The sequence below is a fragment of the Pongo pygmaeus genome, chromosome 4 (genome assembly GCF_028885625.2).
Source record: "Pongo pygmaeus isolate AG05252 chromosome 4, NHGRI_mPonPyg2-v2.0_pri, whole genome shotgun sequence".
In the NCBI taxonomy this organism is placed as follows: domain Eukaryota; kingdom Metazoa; phylum Chordata; class Mammalia; order Primates; family Hominidae; genus Pongo; species Pongo pygmaeus.
The window spans coordinates 183,418,195-183,442,468 of record NC_072377.2 but is presented as its reverse complement, the minus strand read 5'-3'; the positions used below and the strand labels follow the sequence as shown (position 1 = coordinate 183,442,468).

General features: G+C 45.8%; 1 protein-coding gene across 1 annotated transcript; it reads left to right on the top strand.

Annotated features, from left to right (window-relative positions):
• The first annotated feature begins 2,392 nt into the window (after window positions 1–2,392).
• MSANTD5 (Myb/SANT DNA binding domain containing 5) lies at window positions 2,393–14,830 on the top strand. The gene is made up of 6 exons (XM_054487606.1): window positions 2,393–2,840; window positions 3,702–3,935; window positions 11,686–11,859; window positions 13,242–13,326; window positions 13,826–14,137; window positions 14,455–14,830. Exons 3-6 carry the CDS (start codon window positions 11,854–11,856, stop codon window positions 14,691–14,693), a joined length of 642 nt encoding a protein of 213 aa, XP_054343581.1. The 5' UTR covers window positions 2,393–2,840; window positions 3,702–3,935; window positions 11,686–11,853; the 3' UTR covers window positions 14,694–14,830.
• Window positions 14,831–24,274: the final 9,444 nt, after the last annotated feature.

The following is a 24,274-nucleotide window of genomic DNA, read 5'->3' as shown; positions in this document are numbered from 1 at the left end:
GCTAACCTCCAAGATGATGGTATTATGAAGTGGGGTGTGTGGAGAGGTGATTGGATCATAAGGGCGGAGCCCTCAGTACCCTTATCAGAGAGCCCCAAGGGAGCTTGTTCTGCCCTTCAGCCATGTGAAGGCACAGTGGTAAGATACCTTCTTTGAATCAAGATGGCCATAACCAGACACCAAACCTGCTAGCACTTTAAATGGGTTTCGCAGCCTCCAGAACTGAGAAATGTTTTATTAGTTACCTAGTATGATGAGGTATTTTGTTACAGCATCCCAAACAAGACATGTGAATTGTTTCATAAACTCCGTGTAGTGTGACAGATCCCCTACCAGGTTACCTAAGGGTTTATATCCACTGCTTGAGCCCTGAAGGCTGGGCAGTAAGCAAAGGCCATGGTGCCCAACCGAGGAGCAAGTGTCCCTGAGAACCCAAACATGCCAGAGTATCTGAGAACACACTAAGCAAACAGTCCAATCACACATGAGGCAAAGAGCCAGAAAACTGGCTTAAAAGCAGCTTAGAGGTGCGAGGTGGTACAGATCTCCAGAGCTGTCCTGCTGCTGTCCAGGAGAGCCCTGTATGGAAGTCATGATAAACTCATCTGCTCATCAAGCTGGACTTGCCTGAGTCATTCTTTGGTCTCTCGGCTCCTTCCCAGTTTGAGGGGGGACATTACAGTCCCAAGTTTTTCTCATAACAGTAAATATTTTTTAACTTTGGAGCAGGTACTATACAAGTTTACAAGTATACAAGTTTTAAAACTACAAGTTTTAAGACAGACACAGGCTTTTCTTCAAGAAGCCGTGAATTGGGAAGGGGATGGAGTTGGACTAGCAAATGAGCAAGCAGATTATATTGCAGTTTTTGTTGTTTCAGTAGGCAAATAACTTATGACAATATGTTCCACTGTGAAAATATTGTAAAGATTTGCACAGGATGAAGAAAGAGACTCATGAAGAGAGCCTGGAGACATCAAAGCTTTCCAGGGGCAATGATGCCTGAGCTATATTTGGGGAGATAATAGGAACTCTGAGGGAGACAGAAGCATTCCGATTAAGAGGAAACTGCATGCGCCAAACCACAAGTGGACAGTAGGACATTTGGAAAACTTAATTTAGAACTAGTGAGCAGGAAAATGACAAATGTTAAAGCTTGAGTAGAAGGCAGAAGCCAAATCACAAAAGGCCTTATTTGTCAAGCTAAGGAGTTTGGATTTTATGGTAAAATCAGTGGAGTCAAAGATGGTAAGCAAGGGAAATTCCATAGAAGATAAGCATAGGGGGTTGAAGAAAGCTGATGACTGATGCCACCCAGGAAATCTGGGCTGTTTAAATTCAAGTAATAGGTAAATAAGGGTTCCAACTCAAACAGGGACAGCATTGATGGAGAACAGGAGGCAGATAATTATGTATTAGAATAAATAAGGCATGGTTTTCATAGGCAAATAGGTGAGAGTGGCGAGTGAGGAGAAAGCTGACTCACAGGTAGGGTTGCCAGACGTCCTGTATTTAATGATTTTGTCCTGAATCCTGTATTAACTTTGTTAGGATGCCTTAAATGTATTCAGGGTTTCTCCCCTCATTAATGAAAAATCAGCACTTCGAGCTACAGTTCTGCTTCAGTAATTGGCACTTAAATCGCTTAAGTGGCAATACAAGCTGGAAATCATACCTCCACAAATAAAGATCTGAACCATCTCATGTTTTCTCCTATGTGTTTGACTGAGGGAAGACAAAAGAGGGAAGTGAGAATAAAAGTACTTGTTTTCCATATTAAAGAAAGGAAAAGACTGTTCTTTTGGCCAAATTCCTAAGTTGTAAAATAATCCCCAATAATTAGATCTTTGGATCAGTACACGTGGTCTGAAAAATCAATGATGGCCTCAATGCCAGTAGCCATGCTTCTGAAATCAACTTAATGACAGCCTCCAGCTACTGAATGCCACTTAGTTCTGCTTCTAGACCACGGTCGGTCAGCAAGTCCCTCCTTCCAGTGACTGTGCTTCTGGAAGTTAGCCAGTCGACAGCCGTCTAATTCCAGTGACCACACTAACACACTTGAAAGTCTAACAATCCATAAACATCCCTGCCTCTGAAAATTCCCAGTCCCGGACACCGAGCTGCTTAAAATTTTGGATAAGATCAGCTCTGGCTTTCTTCAGGGATCCTGTTACTGCAAACACAGTTCTCCCTTGCAGGCATGCATAAAGTTTGAGTTTTCTGTGTCACATATCAAGTTCAAGTTTATTGTTAGTTTGTAAGTTTCCAGCCTTTCAATAGTTCAGCCTCAATTTATTGGTAATTATGCTTCACTCTTGTGAGTGAGATGATCAAAATTAGTATTTTCAATTATTGTGATTATTTTTTATTTTATATTTTGTGTTAAGGATACTTAATATGAGATATACCCTATTGCCTATTTTCATTTATGTATATTTGAATCAAAATGCAAGTATAAGTTTCATGATTAATTTTTAAAACATTTGGTATCTATTAAATTAGAGAAAAGATGTTTTGAAGTTCTTTCTACAGTACACAATTGTTCATTCAGTATTGAACATATTGGAAAGTAAGATATAAGGCAGGATATACTAACAGCTAAGCCTTAGCGATACATGATTTCCTCAAATAGTGCTAAAGAAACGGATAAAGTAACAAATTTTCCGATGAAAGGAAATTCAGGTAAAAATCAAACAACCATAGCAGAAATTGTAATGACTTTCCACACTCAATCTTTTCAGCTCAAATGATCAATTGAACACACCAAAAGTATTTCCTGGTTCTAAAATTGCAAATGAATTTTCAAGTGCCACGATAAAATCTGCAGTAATAAAAATGTAAGCTTTCTGTTTACTATTAGAGACTATATAAAAGATCTAAAATGTCTCTTTTTGCAGTATAACCCCAGATGCAAATAATCACAATGAGAATTTTTTTTTTTTTTTTGCGTCTGCAATGTTTTTCTTTTGAAAACTTGTGCTTATAAAGCTATCTTATCCCTTCTAGATGAGACCTGGGAAATTGAAGCTTTTTGCAGAAACTAAATTGAGTTAATAAGTCAAATTGTATTCCTTTGGTTGATATAATACAAATACAAATTTATGTAGATGTGTAGAAGTGCAAACAATTTTTTTTTTTTTTTTTTTTTTTTGAGACGGAGTCTCGCACTGTCGCCTGGCCTGGAGTGTAATGGTAAGATCTCGGCTCACTGCAACCTCCGCCTCCCGGGTTCAAGCGATTTTCCTGCCTCAGCCACCCAAGTAGCTGGTATTATAGGCACCTGCCACCATGCCTGGCTAATTTTTTTTTTTTTTTTTTTTTGTATTTTTAGTAGAGATGGGGTTTCACCATGTTGGCCAGACTGGTCTCGAACTCCTGACCTCATGATCCACCCGACTTGGCCTCCCAAAGTGCTGGGATTACAGGAGTGAGCCACCACGCCCGGCCAGAAGTGCAAACAATTGTTATTCAAAATTAAAGCAAAGCCTGGAGTACGCTGTAGAAGGTGTCCTATCCATATTCTGCGTTTCTGCATGATGCTACACAGACACCTCTGACAACCATTCTGTTGACACTGAAGTCATCATGAAATTGTTCCCTTCCTTGGCATTTAAACTGTTTGAGCAGTTAAAGGACTTTTGTGATTCTGTTGTCATTCGATATTCTTCTGTTCTTCAATTCTCTCTTTAATTCTCTAGCACTCAGAAACTTGTTGGAACTCCCAGTTTCAACTACAACATGTAAACGGCTTGGAAGTCATCACCCCTATCCTTATAAGAAAAAGCTAGTCAAGCTGAAAATCAGTGACTTTTATCTTTCTGAGAACTGAAGTCACAACTGTGAAATCTGGAGAGACGGGTGTATCCAGAGGCACAGCTGAGATCTGTTTACTTGGAGCCCACTGGAGCCAAAACTGGTCGGAAAACTAACAGGTAATTTTGATGAATTGCTGGAGGTTGAATATGGACTAAACTGAGAATGTGGAACTTCTGAGTCCATAGTCATAACGGGTCCCGCATACTGCCACTGCCATTATCTCCAGGAATTCCAGCAGATTCCCAAGGTGATGATCTGAGAAATATCCCCTGAGGGCTGTGGCAGAAGAAGGGGAATCATTGTGAAATACACCCAGAGTCTTCTCCATAAAAGCCGACACTCTAGGGAAAAGAGCTTGCCAGAGTCTTATGCTAGCTGGAGGAAGGACATTCCCCCACTCTCTCTATCCTTCCTATCTCACCTAAGGGACAGGAAACTGTCAACATGGCTCAACACTTTGAGGATTCCAGTAGATTGGAATCCTCCTGTAAGCAGGAGAGGGAGGACAGGGCAAGGAGGCAAAGTTATACCACTGGAGAACACTTGAGTAGGTCCCAGCCCTTGGACACAGGAGTACTGACAGATTTAACTGGAAGATTATAGAATGCACCCCTCTGCCACCATCCCAACAGAGCCGCAGTGCAACAGCGCTGGGTTATAGCAGACAGAGCCACAGACTGTCCCTGAGGAGGACCATTTGGGGAAACTCAGTCACAAGTGAGATGAAAGCAAGGATACTAGAGGAATTTGAAGCCCCTGGCACCTATGGCTAGGCAATTTCTACCAAAATTAATATAAACAAAGCAGCTAATGAAAATGATTACACATCATGAACTTCTGGGATTTATCCCAGAAGTCCAATATTTGTTCAACATATGAAAGTCAACCACACCACATTTAATAGAATGGGTAGGGGGGAATGTGGTTATTTTCATGCGGAAAAAGCATTTCACAAAGTGCAGCTAACTCTACAGTTACACCAAGGTTGGGATTTCAGCACTTCCTCTTTCACTGGAAACTCAGTGAGGTCGAAAAGAATTCAGAAATCATGGATGTTCATTCGTGCAAAATAAGACAACCTCTTTTTTTTTTTTTTTTTTTTTTTTTGAGACGGAGTCTTGCTCTGTCACCCAGGCTGGAGTGCAGTGGCGTGATCTTGGCTCACTGCAAGCTCTGCCTCCCGGGTTCACGCCTTCCTCCTGCCTCAGCCTCCCTAGTAGCTGGGACTACAGGTGCCCACCACCACACCCAGCTAAGTTTTTGTATTTTTAGTAGAGATGGGGTTTCACTGTGTTAGCCAGGATGGTCTGGATCTCCTGACCTCGTGATCCTCCTGCCTCGGCCTCCCAAAGTGTTGGGGATTACAGGCGTGAGCCACCATGCCCAGCCAAGACAACCTCCTATTTTGCAGTTGGGGATACGGGGCCCAGAATCCTTCCAAATCCTTGTGCAAGTTGAAGGCAGTCACATCCTCACCCAGGTATCCAATCAAACCCTGGATTAGGCGCTGCCCTGAAGGGATTTGGTTGATGCCATCGAAGTCCCAAATCCTTAAGCTAATCGTCAGGGAGTACATCTTGGAGGGTGAGATATAAGTTCTCCTTTTTTGCAAGAGAAGACACGGGGACCCAGAGAGAGCAGAGGATGTGCCTGAGCTCACAGAGCAAGTGAAAGTGCTGAGACTCAGTCTCAGACTGTTTCATTGAAAAGCAAGGTCTTAGGCCGGGTGTGGTGGCTCACGCCTGTAATCCCATCACTTTGGGAGGCCAAGGCGGGCAGATCACGAGGTCAGGAAATCGAGACCATCCTGGCCAACATGGGAAAACCCCATCTCTACTAAAAATACAGAAAGTAGCCAGGATGGCTGGTGCATGCCTGTAATCCAGCTACTGGGGATGCTGAGGAAGGAGAATTACTTGAACTTGGGAGGCAGAGGCTGTAGTGAGCCAAGATTGTGCCACTGCACTCCAGCCTGGGTGACAGAGCAAGATTCCGTCTCAAAAAAAAAAGAAAAAGAAGAAGAAAACCAAGGTCTTGATACCCAGCACCCACTGCAAGTCATGGCCTGTTCCTTGACATTGGGGCTGGCTTCTGCTCCCGGGCCTTGTGCTCGCCTCCGGCACAGCGATGGCCACTGCCTGGAAATGTACCTGTGGCTTCTGTCTCCACTCTCCAGTCTCATCCCCTGTGCCTGCCCCTATTTCCACGGCCGGGTTAAGAGTGTGGAAGTTCTCTCTCTGCTCTCAACTTCTTTCCTGACACTTTGTTGTTATCCCTAAAATACTATATTCTTTTGTCATGAAAACAGTGACTCCTTATCTGCAAAAGCAGCTCTTCTGGTTCTCATCCGTAGCTCAGTGGACACTTCTGACGTTTCCGTAGACATCCACAATTTCTGACGTGCTTCCCAAATCTCTTCTGTTGACAACTATTCCTGCCCAGGAACCCTGATATCACTACATACCCATTTGTTTTAGTCCATTTGGGCTACTACAATGTAATTCCACAAACTGGCTATGTTATAAAAACAGAAATGTATTTCTCACATTGTGGAGGCTGGGAAGTCCAAGAGGAGGCTGTGGTAGGTTTGGTGTCTGGTGAGGGCCCACTTTCTGGCTCACAGAAGGTGCCTTCTAGCTCCTTCTCAGGTGGTGAAGGGGGAATCAAGCTCTCTTTGGACTCCTGTAAGGATCCTAATCCTATGCATGAGGACTCCACCCTCATGACTCAGCTAGTCTTAATCACTTCCCGGGGGCCTCATCCCCTCACACCATCACATTAGGCCATGGGGTTTCAATGCATGAATTTTGGGGGTACACAAGCATTCAGATGTGACACACTTAATTCTCAATTACTTTTGTCCTATGACTTCATTCCTTCCAGATCCCCTTGAATTCCAAAATTGTGGCTGTGTGAATTATTTGGGATTGGTATTGAAATAATTGGTGATTTTCTTTTAAAAATTTTTTGGGGTATATATGTGATAATTTACTACATTCATATATTTGGTAAAAATTAGATCAGTATAATTGGGATATCGATCACCTTAAATATTTGTCTTTTTTTTTTTTTTTGAGACGGAGTCTTGCTCTGTCCCCCAGGCTGGAGTGCAGTGGCGTGATCTCGGCTCACTGCAACGTCTGCCTCCCGGGTTCAAGCAATTCTCCTGCCTCAGCCTCCCGAGTAGCTGGGACTATGGGCGCACACCACCATGCCCAGCTAATTTTTGTATTGTTAGTACAGACTGGGTTTCACCATGTTGGCCAGGATGGTCTCGATCTCCTGACCTCGTGATCCACCTGCCTCAGCCTCCCAAAGTGCTGGAATTACAGGCGTGAGCCACTGCGCCCGGCCAAATATTTGTCTTTTGTTTATGGTCGAGACTGTCAAATTACTCTCTCCTAGCTATTTTGAAATATACAATAGATTATTGTAAACTATAGTCACCCTACTGATCTATCAAACACTAGGTCTTATTTCTTTGTCGAACTGTATATTTGTACCCATTAATCAACCTCTCTTCTCTCATAATGTTGAAAATAGAAGCCGCTCCAAACCATGGTGAAATCCACTCCCTTTATAGGCATATACTGGACCATAGGCTTGAAAGCCGCAGGCTTTGCCCTAGAGAGGGGCCCTAGAAAGAATCCTGGGCTAGAATGGAGGACCAAGTCTCCTCTGGATTTTCTCTCCTGTGTTCCAGCTCACACTTATGAAGGGAGTGACTTATGCAAGCCAAGGGCATCACGCTGTGGAGCAGGCCAAGCCCAAGCACCCTGACACGGGACCCTGCTCGTGGGCGCCCTCCGCACACCTGCGCACAGGGCTTGCCATGGGAGCGTGCCCATGCCTCGCTCCTGCTGCTCCTCAGCAATGGGTGGACAAAGCAGCAGCCCTGAGGACCTGGCCTGGCCTCTCCTGTTCTGAGTGGACGTGGCCTCTCCCTCAAGGCTGAGATCCAGAGAGGAACATGATGTCCTCATGGAATCTGTTCTCTCGGGTGCTCTCTCTTGTGTCTTTGGCGTGGGAAAGGCTGGGCTCTGTCTGCACAGTGGAATCGCCCTGTGTGTTTGTCTGGCCTGTCTCTCACCTACTACTTCAGATCCTCTTCACACCATTTAGGGGAAAATTAACATGGGCCAGGCACAGTGGCTCACGTCTGTAATCCCAGCACTTTGGGAGGCAGACAGATCACGAGGTCAGGAGTTCAAGACCAGCCTGGCCAACATGGTGAAACCCCATCTCTACTAAAAAATACAAAAATTAGCCGGGCGTGGTCGCAAGCACCTGTAATCCCAGCTACTCGGGAGGCTGAGGCAGAAGAATTCCTTGAACCCAAGAGGCAGAGGTTGCAGTGAGCCGAGATGGTGCCACTGCACTCCAGTCTGAGCAACAGAGAGAGAGCCTGTCTTGAAAAAAAAGAAAAATTGGCTGGGTGCAGTGGCTCACACCTGTGTTCCCAGCCCTTTGGGAGGCCGAGGCAGGCGGATCATGAGGTCAGGAGGTCAAGACCAGCCTGGCCAATATGGTGAAAGCCCGTCTCTACTAAAAATACAAAAATTAGCTGGGCGTGGTGGCAGGTGCCTGTAGTCCCAGTTATTTGGGAGGCTGAGGCGGAAGAATCGCCTGAACCCAGGAGGCAGAGGTTGCAGTGATCCAAGACTCCAGCCTGGGCGACAGAGCAAGACTCCATCTCAAACAAAACAAAACAAAACAAACAAAACAAAACAAAACTGAACACCCATGTTTCCTCACCCTTGAAAAGACAAGCAGCCCTGAAATGTGTGAAAACCATTTCTTTTAAAGTCATACTCTCCTGTCTAATAAATCTCAAAGCTCAAGAAGTCTTTCCTAAATCAGGTCCCAATCTCCTGCCCTAGGCCCCAGAGATTCTATGGCACTTACGTCTGTTGTCAGAAATAAAAAGGTTCCTGGCCTTCGGGGCCTCTTCGAGCTCAGCCTCTCAGCCCGGATTGTGCATCAAACCCATCTGGGACCCTCTGAGCTCCTGGTGCTCAGGATCAACCTGGGTGGTCACACTGGAATCTCTGAGAAGGGACTCTCAGGATGGTCACACCCTCTCTTGGGAGTGCTAGCCTGCAGCCTGGGCAGTTCTAATCTAATCTAATCTAATCTCCCACCTTCCAGGGGCCCAGTGAGGTGGGGCAGGACCAAGGTGGCCCCTGGACTCAGTGTAGTTCATGGCAAAGCCCATGATACTCCTTTAAGGCGAAGAGCTCATGCCAGACTAGTGTTAGAATCACCAGAGGACTTTTCTCCACAGTGACCAGCCCAGGATAACTAAATTTGAATGATTGGAATTGGCCTTTGAGAAAGCCTTCCAGCTGATTCCATTGTCGAGTCAGGGCTGGGAAGCTGTCCTATCACGGGATTCACCTGTAGACAAGATCCACAATTTCACTGAACACATAGGCCAGTGGAAGAGCTAGACTTGACCAGGGAGTTGTGTTGAAATGTTCCGTGTCCAAGTTGAGGACAGCATGGCGAGGCAGCACCTGTGAGGAGTGCCAGGGATGCTCAGGGCGACGGGGGCCTGCAGGAGGAGCGGGCCTGATGGGTGACTGGTGATGGGAGCAGAGCAACGAGCAGAAGCAGCAAAGGGCCCGAGGCCACACGGTGCCCAGTGTGTTCAGGAAACGGGAGAAGCCTGGAGCCTGGACAAACAGAGAAAATCAGCTTGATCTGAAGCTGCCCCATGGCCGTGGAATGAAGAATGTCTGTGCTGAAAAGCCACAGACACGGGCTTGGTGCATACACCGAGGACAAGATAAGCAGGGTCCCCATTAGAATGCAGCAGCTGTTGTCCATGGAAATAACCTTGATGCCTGCACTATTTTAATTTCAGCATGAATAAAAAGTCAGTTAATGGTACTTATTTAGAAAATAGGGTATCAGGCTGGTTGCAGTGGCTCAAGCCTGTAATCCCAGCATTTTGGGAGGCCGAGGTGGGTGGATCACCTGAGGCCGGGAGTTCAAGACCAGCCTGGCCAACATGGTGAAACCCTTCTCTACTAGAAATACAAAAGAAGCCAGGTGTGGTGGCACGTGCCTGTCATCCCAGCTACTTGGGAGGCTGAGGCAGGAGAATTGCTTGAAGCCAGGAGGCAGAGGTTGCACCACTGTACTCCAGCTTGGGTGAGAGAGTGAGACTATCAGAAAAAAAAAAAAGAAGGAAAGAAAATAGGCCATCAGGAATTTCTGATTGAGAAGAAGCTGTCACTGAGAAGATAAAGAATTCAGGAATTATTTCTGCATTTCTGTTTTTGAAACAGCCTGGATACAGTTGCCATTTATACCAAGGCAGAAACCTTGAAGATGAGTTGAATGGGAGGTGATGCTGGGGGTGAATACGCTGAGTGGAGGCTCCTGCTAGATGCAGAGCTGAGGTGCCTAAAGTTTCTATTTGCCTCCAGCAAGACAGAGGGCTCAAGCCTGGGGGAAGAAGACAGTGCTGATTAACATTTGGGGGAGAGTTAGGAATAACTTGGTCAGATTTTTGTCTCAGATGGTCCCTGAGGCAGAGTGGGGGTGTATTGGACAGGCCCAAAGTGGGAAGCACAGAGAAGAGTTTCCTGGCCATATGGGCATCAGGAAATGGAGGCCTGAAATCTGTCTGTGGAAATGAAGAGAATGTGGTATTTTTAGATGACACGGAAAGAAGCAAAGATTAGTCTTAAGCCGCATGAAGTTTGTTCTGACTTAACAAGGTGCCACTAGGCCCAGCATGGTGGCTCACACCTGCAGTCTCAGCACTTTGGGAGGCCGAGGCAGGAGGATTGCTTGAAATGAAGAGTTCACAACCAGCCTGAGCAATGTAGTGAGACCCTGTCTCTACAAAAAAAAAAAAAAAAAAAAAAAGGCCAAGCATGGTGGCACAAGCACCTGCAGTAATCCTAGCTACCTGAGAGGCTGAGGCAATAGGATTACTTGAGCCCAGGAGTTTGAGGCTGCAGTGAGCCATGATCATGCCACTGCACCCCAGCCTGGGCAGCAGAGCAAGACCCTCTAAAAATAAAAAATGGGTAGAAATAAAGTACCATTCACTGTAAAGCCCCCTTCCCTGTCTTCTCAGATGCTATCATGAGCTAAAAGCCATGAATCTTAGGATTGTGCCGAGTAGAGTGGAATCAATCCCAAGAGTTAAGATTTATTCTGAGGGGCATCCCTAATCCTGGACTGCATCTGAGGTTCTGAAGCCAAAACACAACCTAGGAGTTGCTTCCCTCACATGCTGGGCACTCAGCACCCTCCTTCTCTGTCCCCACCATCACTTACTTGCCCAAACTATTAACCACCCTCCAATATCCCTCTGCTTCCTCATTTCTGTGTATGCAAATCTCAAGTCTGTCCTCTTGTAAAGAGAAAGCTCTGTTCGCCTCTCTCTTCCCTACCCTAAACTCCTTTTTAATCTAAGCTTCTCATAGAGGGTCCCACATCTGTAACTGCCATCCATGACCATCCATTTACCCTCAACCAGCTGAAGCCTAGTCTCTTCCCCTAATCCTTACATCACAATTAATTCTCAAAGGTCAAACCCTAAGGATAAAGCTGACCATTCAGGACCAACTCAGGGGGAAGGGTAATTTATCTATAGGAATGTAACAACCCATCCCTTTGTATTTGGAGATGCTGGTCTCAGAGACCCTTAGAACCCCTGTGGAGTTGATCTCCAATTTCCCTGTTGCAGTTATTCAATCAAATTCTAGTCTGGATGAAGGGATTTTGTGGATGTGATTAAAGTACTAAATTAGTTTATCTTTAGTTAATCCAAAGTCTCAAGGTTGGGTGGGTCTAACCCAATCACATTTAAGATATTTAAACATGTCCGATCTGCATTGGCTTCAGAGACCTCCAGAAGATGAGAGAAGCAAGCACATTTCCACACTCAGGGTCCTCCTGACTCTCCTAGGTCCCATCAGAGGAGAGTAAGTGCCAGTGTTCTGCCAACTCAGGAACAGACCAGACCCTGCAGGCGCAGTGAGAAGACTCCCGGGAGAAAACTCAGGAGTGAAAATGGAGGTAAGTTGAAGGGAGCCCGCTTGCTGTTTTGCGGGAGGATGGCTGGGGTTGGCTTTCATTTCATTTAACAAGAATTTTTGCAGCCATTGAAATATGTGCTGTTCCTTTTTATTTTTATTTATTTTATTTTTTTTGATGGAGTCTTGCTCTGTCGCCCAGGCTGGAGTGCAGTGGCGCGATCTCAGCTCACTGCAACCTCCGCCTCCCGGGTTCACACCATTCTCCTGCCTCAGCCTCCCAAGTAGCTGGGACTACAGGTGTGTGCCACCATGCCCGGCTAAGTTTTTGTATTTTTAGTAGAGACGGAGTTTCTCCGTGTTAGCCAGGATGGTCTCGATCTCCTGACCTCCTGATCCGCCCACCTCGGCCTCCCAAAGTGCTGGGATTACAGGCATAAGCCATCTTATCCTCTTAGGCACCCGCTTCCTCTGTATGTTCAGCCACAGGCAGCCTTTGGAATTAGATTGTTGCTTTGGGGGATCGTTTTGAATCTTTGTTAGTTGGTATGGGAAGAAACTTCAGTCTGTGGGTAATTTGACCCCACTGCTGAGGCGCTACTTTCCTAGCACTCTCTTCAAAGCCCCTTGGACTAGGCAGACTTTTTACTCCAGCTGTGGAGACTCAGATTCTTCACCGCCCAGAGTGACCCCAGGAACTTTTCAGCCTGCTCCTTTCTTGCGGTGCTTTCCCAGCCCAGGCAGTTTCCTCTCATTCATGCTCTGATCTGCTTGGACAGGGGACTTCCCAGTAGATCCACAGAGCTCTCTCTGCTTCCCTCTCTCCACCATCTCCCCAGTACTGCCACTGTGAGGTCCAGCAGACTCTCCCCCAGTTCTCAACTCAGGAGAACATACGCTCTGCTTGATTTCCCTCTCCCTGCTCCCAGCCTGGAAACTCCGTGCAGGTTTGAGCCGGGTACTTGCAGGAGCCCCAACCCTTGTTTCCTGCCTTCACTCCATTGTCCCATGCGCCCTTGTCCAGTGTCTAAAACCACTGGATTCATATCGTTCATCTGGCAGTTTACTTTTTAAATACAAGGGGGGCCGATTGCAGTGGCTCACGCCTGTAATCCCAGCACTTTGGGAGGCCAAGACAGGCGGATCACTTGAGGTCAGGGGTTTGAGACCAGCCTGAGTAACAAGGTGAAACACTGTCTCTACTAAAAAAACACCAAATATTAGCCAGGTGAGGTGGTGCGTGCCTGTAATCCCAGCTACTTGGGAGGCTGAAGCAGGAGAATCACTTGAACCCAGGAGGCAGAAGTTGCAGTGAGCTGAGATCATGCCACTGCACTCCAGCCTGGCGACAGAACAAGACTGTCTCAAAAAAAAAAAAAGAGAGAGAGAGATTCTAATATGTATTTATCTTTTTTTTTTTATTAGAAAGTAATACTTCCCACTGAAACTACCAGAAACATCCAGAAAATGGAGCAGAAAAACGCAGCCCAGGGATCAGAAAAGCCCTCAGGTACAGTGTCCTCAGAGTCTTACATGTAGTAGAGAAAATTTTCCAGCCCACCTCCATCTTCTCGACTCTGATATGCTCATCCAAGCCCCAAGATGGGGCATCTCAGGGGATTCCAGGGCTGCCCTCAGCATCCCCCAAGCTCCCTGCCCACAGCTCAGGTGACAGTAAAAGGCCCCACAGGGGTGGGATGTGAGTCCCACATCAGGGGAGCACTCCCAGGCAGCAAATATGCCATCACACCCTGTCAGTATCCTCTGAAATATTTTAAGGAACTTGAGCAAGACCCAGGCTCTCAAATGTTTCCTTGCCTGTCCCAGTAACTGGATGTGTCAGGCATCAGGACTCAGGCAGATGCTGAATCTCTCACTTCTCATTTAAGGTCCTATTATCTCCCATAACTGAATAAAGTCAAGTTTGGACCTGTCCATGTACAGGCAGGATCCTGCACATGTGCAGGTGAGTTATGCCAAAGTACGTACATATTCCTCTTTCCTTCTAGTCCAGTCAGCTAAACCTTGGAGTGACCAGGAAATCCAGAGTTTCCTGCAAGAATGGGAATTTCTCGAGCGTGAGGTGTACAGGGTGAAGAAGAAGTATCACATAGTATCAAAAACAATTGCTCAGCGTCTCAAGCAGAGGGGTATAAAGAAGAGCTGGAAGGAATGTCTGCAGATGCTAATAAGCTTACAGGACTTATACTTCACTATTCAGGAGGCCAACCAGAGGCCAGGGTGCCAACCCTTGCCATGTCCTTATGGCGAGGCCCTGCACAGGATTCTGGGGTACAGATGGAAGATCAGCGTCTTCTCAGGTTTGTGTTCGTCTCCATGGTCTAGTGAGTACCATTGTCTTCCCCCACCCCACCCCCACCATCCTTGTGCCCTGAGGAGAGCAGCGAATGACGGGACAGGCCCCTGCCCAGAGTCCCTCAACACACAGCACAGGGGCTCTGATGGGCTACCTGCCTCTATTTTTCCTTTTTGTTCTTCCCCAAAGTAATAATTCTGAGGACTTTGTGGACTTGTTCAGAATGGACATGGCCCCGGGGCTGGGTGAGGTCACAGGCAAGGATTCAGGTACAGGGTGGGTGATGGCTTCATGAGCCCTCAATTGTGTCTTCTCTCTCAGGTCCTCCCTGTGCAGATGTGGTTAACCTCGCACCTCCCGAGCACCAGCCCCAGGCCTATGGCGTTCCCATCGTCTTTCAGGAGCCGATGTGGGCCCCAACACCTGTGATCTATGTGGAAAATCCTCAGGTACCCGGATGGGAGCCCTGGAACATGAATGGTCATGTTCCATATATGTATCCTGCTTTTGCCCCGGCAGCCCCAGGCCCCCTGCCACAGTGGGCCATCTCTACTGACTGATCCAGGTCTTGAAGACATGTATAATCTGGATCCTGATTCGTCAGAAAGACTGAAAAACAGCACGATCTGTGTGTGTTAGTAAATGACTCCTTGCTCCCCTCACCTGGTGCAATGAGAATAAATGTGAAATAAATGAACGACCGTGACCTCATCCCTTTCTGGCTTGTGCTTGTGGCTTGGGTTTAACCTCTAATTGTAGAAAGATGGCGGGACAGGGAGGGAGCTCAGCCCCCCAGTGACCTTGGACCCGTCCTTTCATTCCTGCATCATGCTTCCTGCATGGAAGCTCCTTTGTAGTAAGGGATAACTTTTACCCCAGAGGTAACTGCTCAATCCTGCCTTCATTTCCTGGCTGTGTGATCAGAGAATCTTTTTTTTTTTTTTATTTTTTATTTTTATTTTGAGATGGAGCCTCACTTGGTTGCCCAGGCTGGAGCGCGGTGGCGTGATCTCGGCTCACTGCAACCTCTGCCTCCTGGATTCAAGCAATTCTCTGCCTCAGCCTCCTGAATAGCTGGGATTACAGGCGCCCACCACCATGCCCAGCTAATCTTTGTATTTTTAGTAGAAATGGAGTTTCACCATCTTGGCCAGGCTGGTCTTGAACTCCTGACCTCAGGTGACCCACTCGCCTTGGCCTCCCAAAGTGCTGGGATTACAGGCGTGAGCCACTGCACCCAGCCAGAACTTTTATTTCATGTTTCTGAGCCTCCAGATCCTCGTATTAAAATTAAAGCTGATATCTTACTTCAGGAGATAGTTTTTGGATAAAAACACATAGGTGGCATAATCACTGTGTGTTAAGTTCATTTTTCCACATTTGTGGGTGGTCTCATTGAGAGGTGAAGCCAGCTGGGCTTCTGGGTCGGGTGGGGACTTGGAGAACTTTTCTGACTAGCTAGAGGATTGTAAATGCACCAATCAGCACTCTGTGTCTAGCTAGAGGATTGTAAATGCACCAGTCAGTATTCTGTAAAAATGGACCAATCAGCACTCTGTAAAATAGACCAATCAGCAGGACATGGGCGGGGCCAAATAAGGGAATAAAAGCTGGCCACCAGCGCCAGCAGGTGCAAGGTGCTCAGGTCTTCTTTCATGCTGTGGGAGGTTTGTTCTTTCTTTGCTCTTCACAATAAATTCTGGCTGCTGCTCACCCTTTGGGTCTGCACCACCTTTAAGAGCTGTAACACTCGCGGTGAAGGTACGTGGCTTCATTGTTCAAGTCAGTGAGACCAAGAACCCACTGGAAGGCAGAAACTCTGGACATATCTGAAGGAACAGACTCCGGCCACACCATCTTCAAGAGCTGTGACACTCACTGCGAAGGTACGTGGCTTCATTCTTGAAGTCAGCAAGACCAAGAACCCACCAGAAAGAATAAATTCCAGACACATTATTATATTTTTTTGAGACGGAGTCTCACTATTGTCCCAGTTTGGAGTATGGTGGCACAATCTTGGCTCACCGCAACCTCCGCCACCTGGGTTCAAGCAATTCTCCTGCCTCAGCCTCTCAAGTAGCTGGGATTACAGGCATGCACCACGTCTGGTTAATTTTTTTGTATTTTTTAGTAGAGACGGGGTTTCTCTATGTTGGTCAGGCTGGTCTCTAACTCCCGACCTCAGGTGATCCACCCGCCTCAGCCTCCCAAAGTGCTGGGATTACAGACGTGAGCTACAAGCTCAGCCCGTGGTCTTATTTTTTTAGGAAACATTATTTTGAGATAATTATAGTTCTACATGCTGTTGTAACAAGTAGTACAGAGGGACTCTAGAGAGATCCCTTAGGCCCTATGTCCGGGTACCCCCAGCGGTAACAGCTCAGAAAACACAGTATCATAACCAGGATATTGACACTGATACAGTCAAGAGAGTCACCAGAAGAAACCCTCTCACTGCCCTTTATGAGGGACATGCACGTCTCTCCCGCCCTCAGCCCCTCCTTAACTCCTGGCAACCAGTGAAATACACTTCCTTTTTATAAGTTTGTTATTTCAACAATGTTATATAAATGGAATTGTACGGTATGTAGCCTTTTGGGAATAGTTTTTTCAGTTACTCATTAGAGATTCCTCCAGGTTGTTGCATGGATCAATTGTTAGTTCCTTTTTCTTGCCATGTAGTGTTCCACTGTGTGGATGTACAAGAATTTGTTGAACCATTCGCCAATTGGATGACATCCGGGATGTTTCCAGTTTGGACTATTGTGAATAAAGCTGTTATAAACCTCCAGATACAGGTTTTGTGTAAACACAAGACTTCCTTTGGGATAAATACCCAGGGGTACAATTTCTGGGTGTATAATAATTGCATGCTTAATTTTTTTTTTTTTTTTTTTTGAGATGGAGTCTTGCTCTGTCATCCAGGCTAGAGTGCAGTGGTGCAATCTCAGCTCACTGCAACCTCTGTCCCTGGGTTTCAAGCAACTCTCCTGCCTCAGCCTCCCCAATAGCTGGGATTACAGGCGCTTGCCACCATGCCTAGCTAATTTTTGTATTTTTAGTAGAGAGAGGGTTTCACCATATTGGCCAGGCTTGTCTCAAACTCTTGAGCTCAGGTGATCCACCCACCTCGGCCTCCCAAAGTGCTGGGATTACATGCACAAGCCACCGCGCCTGGCCTATTTTTTTTTTTCTTTTTTTTTTAGAAACTGCCAAACTGTTTACCAGATGGCCGTGTCATTCTACATCCCCACCAGCAATGTGTGAGTGAAATAGTTTCTCCATATCCTCACCAGCATTTTGTTTTGTCGCTATTCATGAAAAGGCAAATAGAATGGCCTTCAGAGTGTCCGTCACAGAGGGCCTGAGCAGAGCTTAGAATGATGGGACTGGCCTCTGCCCAGGACCCCTCTGCACAGCATGACAAAGCAGTGATATCTAATTATGGCTTCCATTTTCAGTTGCCTGGTGGCTGGTGATACGGAACATGTTGTGTGCTTATTTTCCATCTGCGTATCCTCTGCAGTGACGTGGCTCTTCATGGTTTTGGCCATTTTCTAATTGGATTTTTGTTTTTACTGTTATTATTTGAGAGTTTTTTTTACTATATTCTAGATATTCGTTTTATGGGATATGGGTGTTGCAGATACTTTCTCCCTGTTTGTAGCTTGTCTTTTCATGCCCTTCTTATGGGCTTTCACAGAGAAAAGACTTTGTGAGGTACAATTTATCAACATTTTAATGGGTAGTGCTTTGGGTGTCAAATCTAAGAACACTTTGGTTAGTCCTAGATCCTGAAGACTTTTTCCTATATTTTTCTTTTTCTTTTTCTTTTCTTTCTTTCTTTTTTTTTGGGGGGGGGATGGAGTCTCGCTCTGTCACCCAGGCTGGAGTGCAGTGGCATGATCTTGGCTCACTGCAAGCTCCGCCTCCCGGGTTCACGCCATTCTCCTGCCTCGGCCTCCCGAGTAGCTGGGACTACAGGTGCCCGCCACCACGCCTGGCTAATTTTTTGTATTTTTAGTAGAGACGGGGTTTCACCGTGTTAGCCTGGATGGTCTCGACCTCCTGACCTCGTGATCCACCCGCCTCGGCCTCCCAAAGTGCTGGGATTACAGGCTTGAGCCACTGTGCCTGGCTGACTTTTTCCTATATTTTTCTTAAAGTTTTATAGTTTTACATTTTGCATTTTAAGTCCCTGGTACATTTGAGTTAAATTGTGATTAAGGTTTGTGAAGTTTAGGTTAAGGTTCATTTTGTGTGTGTGTGCCTGTGAATGTCTGGTGGCTCTTCTCTGAAGAGGCTATCTTTTCTGCATTGAATTTCTTTTGCATTTTTGTAACAAATTAGATGGGCATATTTGTGTGGTTCTTGTCATGGGTTCTCTACCTTGTTCCATTGGTCTGCACTCTGCTAATATCACACACCCCTGTTTACTATAGCTGTATAAGTTATTAAATCGTATAAATTAATTCTTCCTACTTTGTTCTTTGATAGATTTTTCAAACATTGAGCCAGCCTTATATCTCTGGAGTACATCAATTGTCCATCATATAATTTTTTCATCTATTATTGATGTATTCGTAATGTTTTATTAATGATTTCTGCATCAGTATTCAAGAAAGATGCTGTTTTACAGTTTTGTTGTACTGTCTTTTTTCTGGTTTCGGTATCAGGATAATACTAGCTTCAGAAAGTCCATTTGCAAGTGAAATAAGCTAGTCACGGGAAGAAAAACACTGCATGATCTCACTTACATATGGAATCCAAAATAGACTCATGGAAGAGAGTAGAATGGTAGTTGCCAGGGCTGGAGGGAGGGAGAAATGGGGAAATGGGGGATGCTGGTCATGAGTGTAAAGTTTCGGTTACTCAAGATGAGTAAGTTCTGGAGATGGAATGTACAGCATCGTGACTATAGTTAACACGATTGTATTTTACACCTGAAATTTGTTTAGAGGGTAGATCTTAAGTGTTCTCATCTTACACACACACACAAAGGTTAACTATGTGCGGTGATAAATATGTTAACTGACCTGACTATGGTGCTCATTGCACAATATATACATATATAAAAAATCAAGTTTTAAAATCGATACTTTTTTTTGAGACGGAGTCTCGCTCTGTCACCCAGGCTGGAGTGCAGTGGCACGATCTCGGCTCACTGCAAGCTCTGCCTCCTGGGTTCACACTGTGACATGGGGCTGGAGAGTTGATGTAAACTGAGGGAGGACAGTGAGGGTGTTCCTGGCCAGCTGAAGGCAAACTGCTTCAGGTGGGCCTTCTGGACAGGGATGGAGAAAAAGGTTTTTGTCAGATCAATAGTTACATACCGTGTACCAGGATATGTGTTAATTTGCTCAAGCAATGAAACCACATCTGGTACAGCAACTGCAATTAGAGTCATCACTTGGTTAAGTTTCTGGGAATCCACCATCATTCTCCAGGATTCAACTGTCTTCTGCACAGGCCAGGAGAGTTGGACAAGGATGTGGGGTGGGAATCACCACCCCTCCATACTTCAAGTCTTTGATGATGGCACTCATCTATATAATTCCTCCAGGAAGGCAGTATTGGTGTGTTTTTTGTTTTAGTATTTTTCTAGGTAGAGATGGCTGTAATGCCTTCCATTTGTCCTTTCCCACCACAATTGCCCTCACTTTACAGATCAGGGAACCAGTGTGGAAACTCTGCTAGCTGCTGAACACGTCTGTTCCAACTACACATCTGGACCCGGGAAATGACCAGAAAATGGGTTCCGGGACCCGCTGGGCCCACTGTGAGTTGGACCTGAGTTAAAGCTCCTGAGTTAAAGCTTCCAAGATATGGAAAAACCTCTTTGACTGTCTTATTTCACTGGAAAACAGTATGGAGTTTACTCAAAAAAATTAAAAATAGAACTACCACATAATTCAACAATCCCACTTCTGGGTATATATCCAGGATCTGGAAGACAGATCTGCATCTCACGTTCATTGCAGCACTATTCACAGTAGCAAAGATACGGAAACAATCTAAGTGTCCATTGACAGGTGAATGGATAAAAAGAAAACGTGACGCACATACACACACAGTGGAATATTATTCAGCCGTTTTAAAAAGGGAAGTCCTGCCTATCAACAACATAGGGCACTATACTCAGTGAAGTGTGACAAAGACAGACAAATACTGTATGGTATCACTTATATATGGAATCTAAAAAGAAGAAACATTTTCAATTCATAGAAGCAGAGAGTAGAGCAACCTGGTGGTTGCCGGGACTGGAGGTAGGGGAGGAAATGGAAAGATCTTGATCAAAGTGTACAAACTTTCAGTTGTAAGATGAAGGAATTCTAAAGATCTAATGTACAGCATATGGTGAACATAGTTAATAATACTATATTGTATACTTGGAGCTTGCTAAGAGAGTAGATCTGAAGTGTTCTCATGAAAAAGGGAGGGGATAACTATGGGAAGTGATGGGTAAGTGCTGTGGTTTGGATGTTTGCCTCCAAATCTCATGTGGAAATGCAATCCCCAGTGTTGAAGGTAAGGCCTAGTAGGAGGTGTTTGGGTCATGGGCGTGGATCCCTCATTAATGGCTTGGTGCTGTCCTTGAGGTCATGAGTGAGTTCTTACTCTATTAGTTACCAAGAGATCTGATTGTTTAAAGGGGCCTGGCGTCTGTCTCTGGCCTCCTCTCTTGCCATGTGATATGCCTGCTCCCTTTTTACCTTCCACCAAGAGTAAAGCCTTCCCGAGGCCTCCCCAGACTCCCAGCAGTTGCTGGTGCCGTGTTAGTGCAGGCTGCAGAACTGTGGGCCAAATAACTTCTTTTCTGTATAAATTACCCATCCTCAGGTATTCCTTTACAGCAATGCAAAACAGACTAATGCAGCATGCTAATTAACTTTATCGTGGTAATAATTTTATTTTATTATTTATTTACTTAGAGACAGAGTCTCATTTTGTCACCCACACTGGAGTGCAGTGGCACGATCTCAGCTAACTGCAACTTCCACCTCCCGGGTTCAAGCAATCTCCCACCTCAGCTTCCCGAGTAGTAGCTGGGATTAAAGGCACATGCCACCACACCTGGCTAATTTTTTGTATTTTTTGGAGAGATGGGGTTTCGCCGTGTTGCCCAGGCTAATCTCAAACTCCTGGCCTCAAGTAATCCGCCTGCCGTGGCCTCCCAAAGTGCCGGGATTACAGGTGTGAGCCACCGGGGCTGGCCGGGTAATCATTTTAAAGTGTTAACATATGTGAAATCATCAATTGTACACCTTAAAGATATACAATTTTCTGTCAATTATGCCTCAATAAATTGAAGAAAATAAATTTTTTTCTGGGTATATTTTCTGAAAACTAAAGTGATTTAAGTTACACAAACAGAAAATAGTATCAAACTGAAAATAGACCCAAATTTTAACAGTTTTTATTTTACTAGAGATAATACTCTTTAGTTTTTCATTTTGTTTTTATATAATCGTATATTTCTTTCTTTTCTTTTTTTTTTGAGACAGAGTCTCGCTCTGTCACCAAGGCTGGAGTGCAGTGGCGCGATCTCAGCTCACTGCAAGCTCCTCCCAGGTTCATGCCATTCTCCTGCCTCAGTCTCCCGAGTAGCTGGGACTACAGGCGCCTGCCACCATGCCTGGCTAATTTTTTGTATTTTTAGTAGAGACGGGGTTTCACCATGTTAGCCAGGATGTTCTCAATCTCCTGACCTCATGATCTGCCCACCTCGGCGTCCCAAAGTGCTGGGATTACAGGCTTGAGCCACCATGCCCGGCCATAATCATATATTTCTATCAAAGTAGAGGGAAATCCGGCCAGGCGCAGCGGCTCACACCTGTAATCCAAGCACTTTGGAAGGGCGAGGCAGGCGGATTAACTTGAGCTCAGGAATTCAAGACCAGCCTGGGCAACATGGTGAAACCCCGTCTCTTCTAAAAAATACAAAAATTTAGCCAGGCGTGGTGGCGGGCACCGGTAATCCCAGTTACTCGGGAGGCAGAGGCAGGAGAATCGCTTGAAACCGGGAGGCGGAGGTTGCAGTGAGCTGAGATCACGCCACTGCACTCCAGCCTGGGCGACAGAGAGTGAGAGCTTGTCTCAAAAAAAAAAAAAAAAAAAAAAAGTTGAGGGAAATCAAATATGCTCAAAACCTTCTCTTGTAGCAGAGTTCACGAGAGGAAAAAAAAGAAAAAGGTTTTTTTTTGCAGAGTCTTGCTCTATCACCCAGGCTGGAGTGCAGTGCTGCGATCTCGGCTCACTGCAAGCTCTGCCTCCCGGGTTCACGCCATTCTCCTGCTTCAGCCTCCCGAGTAGCTGGGACTACAGGTGCCCGCCACCACACCTGGCTAATTCTTTGTATTTTTAGTAGAGACGGGGTTTCACCGTGTTAGCCAGGATGGTCTCGATCTCCTGACCTCGTGATCTGCCCACCTCGGCCTCCCAAAGTGCTGGGATTACAGGCGTGAGCCACCGTGCCCAGCCCAGAAAATGAAAAATTTTAAAAATTATCCTAGAAATTGTCAAATAGCTGATTTCAGACCAATTATCTTGCTAAAGAAATGTAGAAAAGTCGGTCAAAACAGAACACATATATATTTTTGAAGGAATTAAGGAGCTATTAAGGCAGCCAAGAAGTGATGGGGCTTCTTTTTTTTTTTTTTTTTTTGAGATGGAGTTTCGAGCCCAGGCTGGAGTGCAATGGCATGATCTCAGCTCACCCCAACCTCCGCCTCCCAGGTTCAAGCGATTCTCCTGCCTCAGCCTCCTGAGTAGCTGGGATTACAGGCATGCACCACCGTGCCCGGCTAATTTTGTATTTTTAGTAGAGACGGGGTTTCTCTATGTTGGTCAGGCTGGTCTCAAACTCCTGACCTCAGGTGATCTGCCCGCCTCGGCCTCCCAAAGTGCTGGGATTACAGGCGTGAGCCACCGCGCCCGGTCACGTGATGGGGCTTCTATCACAGACAGGAGGGAAGCCCTGAGAAGCCAGCCTGGCCTTTGGAGTGACTTCTCCCCTGTGAATATTTGCCGCTTGGAAAGCAGGAGCTGAGAGGCAGAAAATCTGTGCACAGGGGAGACAAAAACCGGAGTTCAGGGACAGATAAACACCTCAGGTATTTAGCTGAGAACCTTGCAGGTTTACACCCTAGAAGCAGGGCTGAACTCGAAATACAATTAAGACCAATTTGGATCCAGCTCAATGAGTGATTGGATTAAGGTGGGCTACCTCTTGCCTATTTAGATAATTAACTAAATGTAAATGGACTGAGTATTCTTGGAAAGAGAGACTTTCAACTACATGCATATAGTAAGAAAATATATATGTGGTCTCTGCCCCAGTTTCCTGACGCACAACTTCTAAAGCCCTCGAAATCTCCAAAGCAATTTTGTATGCTAATGACATGACCGGGGGCTTGGGGCTCCTAGACGGCCTCAGGACGGGGGCTGATTGCCCAGGGAACCAATCTTGTGATTAGAGATTTGGAACTTTTTGGCCCATTCCCCAATCTCCAGGGAGCAGAGTTAATTACCAACAATCAATGATTTAATCAATCCTGCCAATATAATGAAGCCTTCATAGAAATCCTAAATGATAGGGCGTGGAGAGCTTCTGTTGGCTCCCCTCTGTCACCGGCTTGCAGACTCCCAAGGAGGGAGAAGTATGCATCCCTCACCCATTGGCGTTGAGTTTGGCCACGAGACTTGGTTTGCCCAATGACTGGTAAGCAGATGTTATAGTCACTACTTCTGAAGAGAAGCTTTAAGAGCCAACGCCGTTGCTGCTTTCTCTCTGCCAGAGAATGACAGTTTGCTCATACAGCCCAGGTACTGGAATACCTCACACTGGGGTAAAGAAGACATGTGTGTTACACAGGAACGGAGCTGCAGCTCACAAGTAGCAGGTAAGAGAAATAAAACCTTTCTAATGTAAGCTGCTTAGACTCAGTACCCTTTGTGATTGCTGCAAAGCTGACTGATAGAACTTGCATGCAGTAATATGTTCACATAACGCCTTTGGGTCCAGACAGCAGGTGGCTAAGAAACCTATTGGATGATATCAAGTTGACAACCCATGTCGTGTAGTGGGAAACCTTTTTGTAAAACTGTATCCTGCAATATTATAGAAGGCATGGACCTAAAA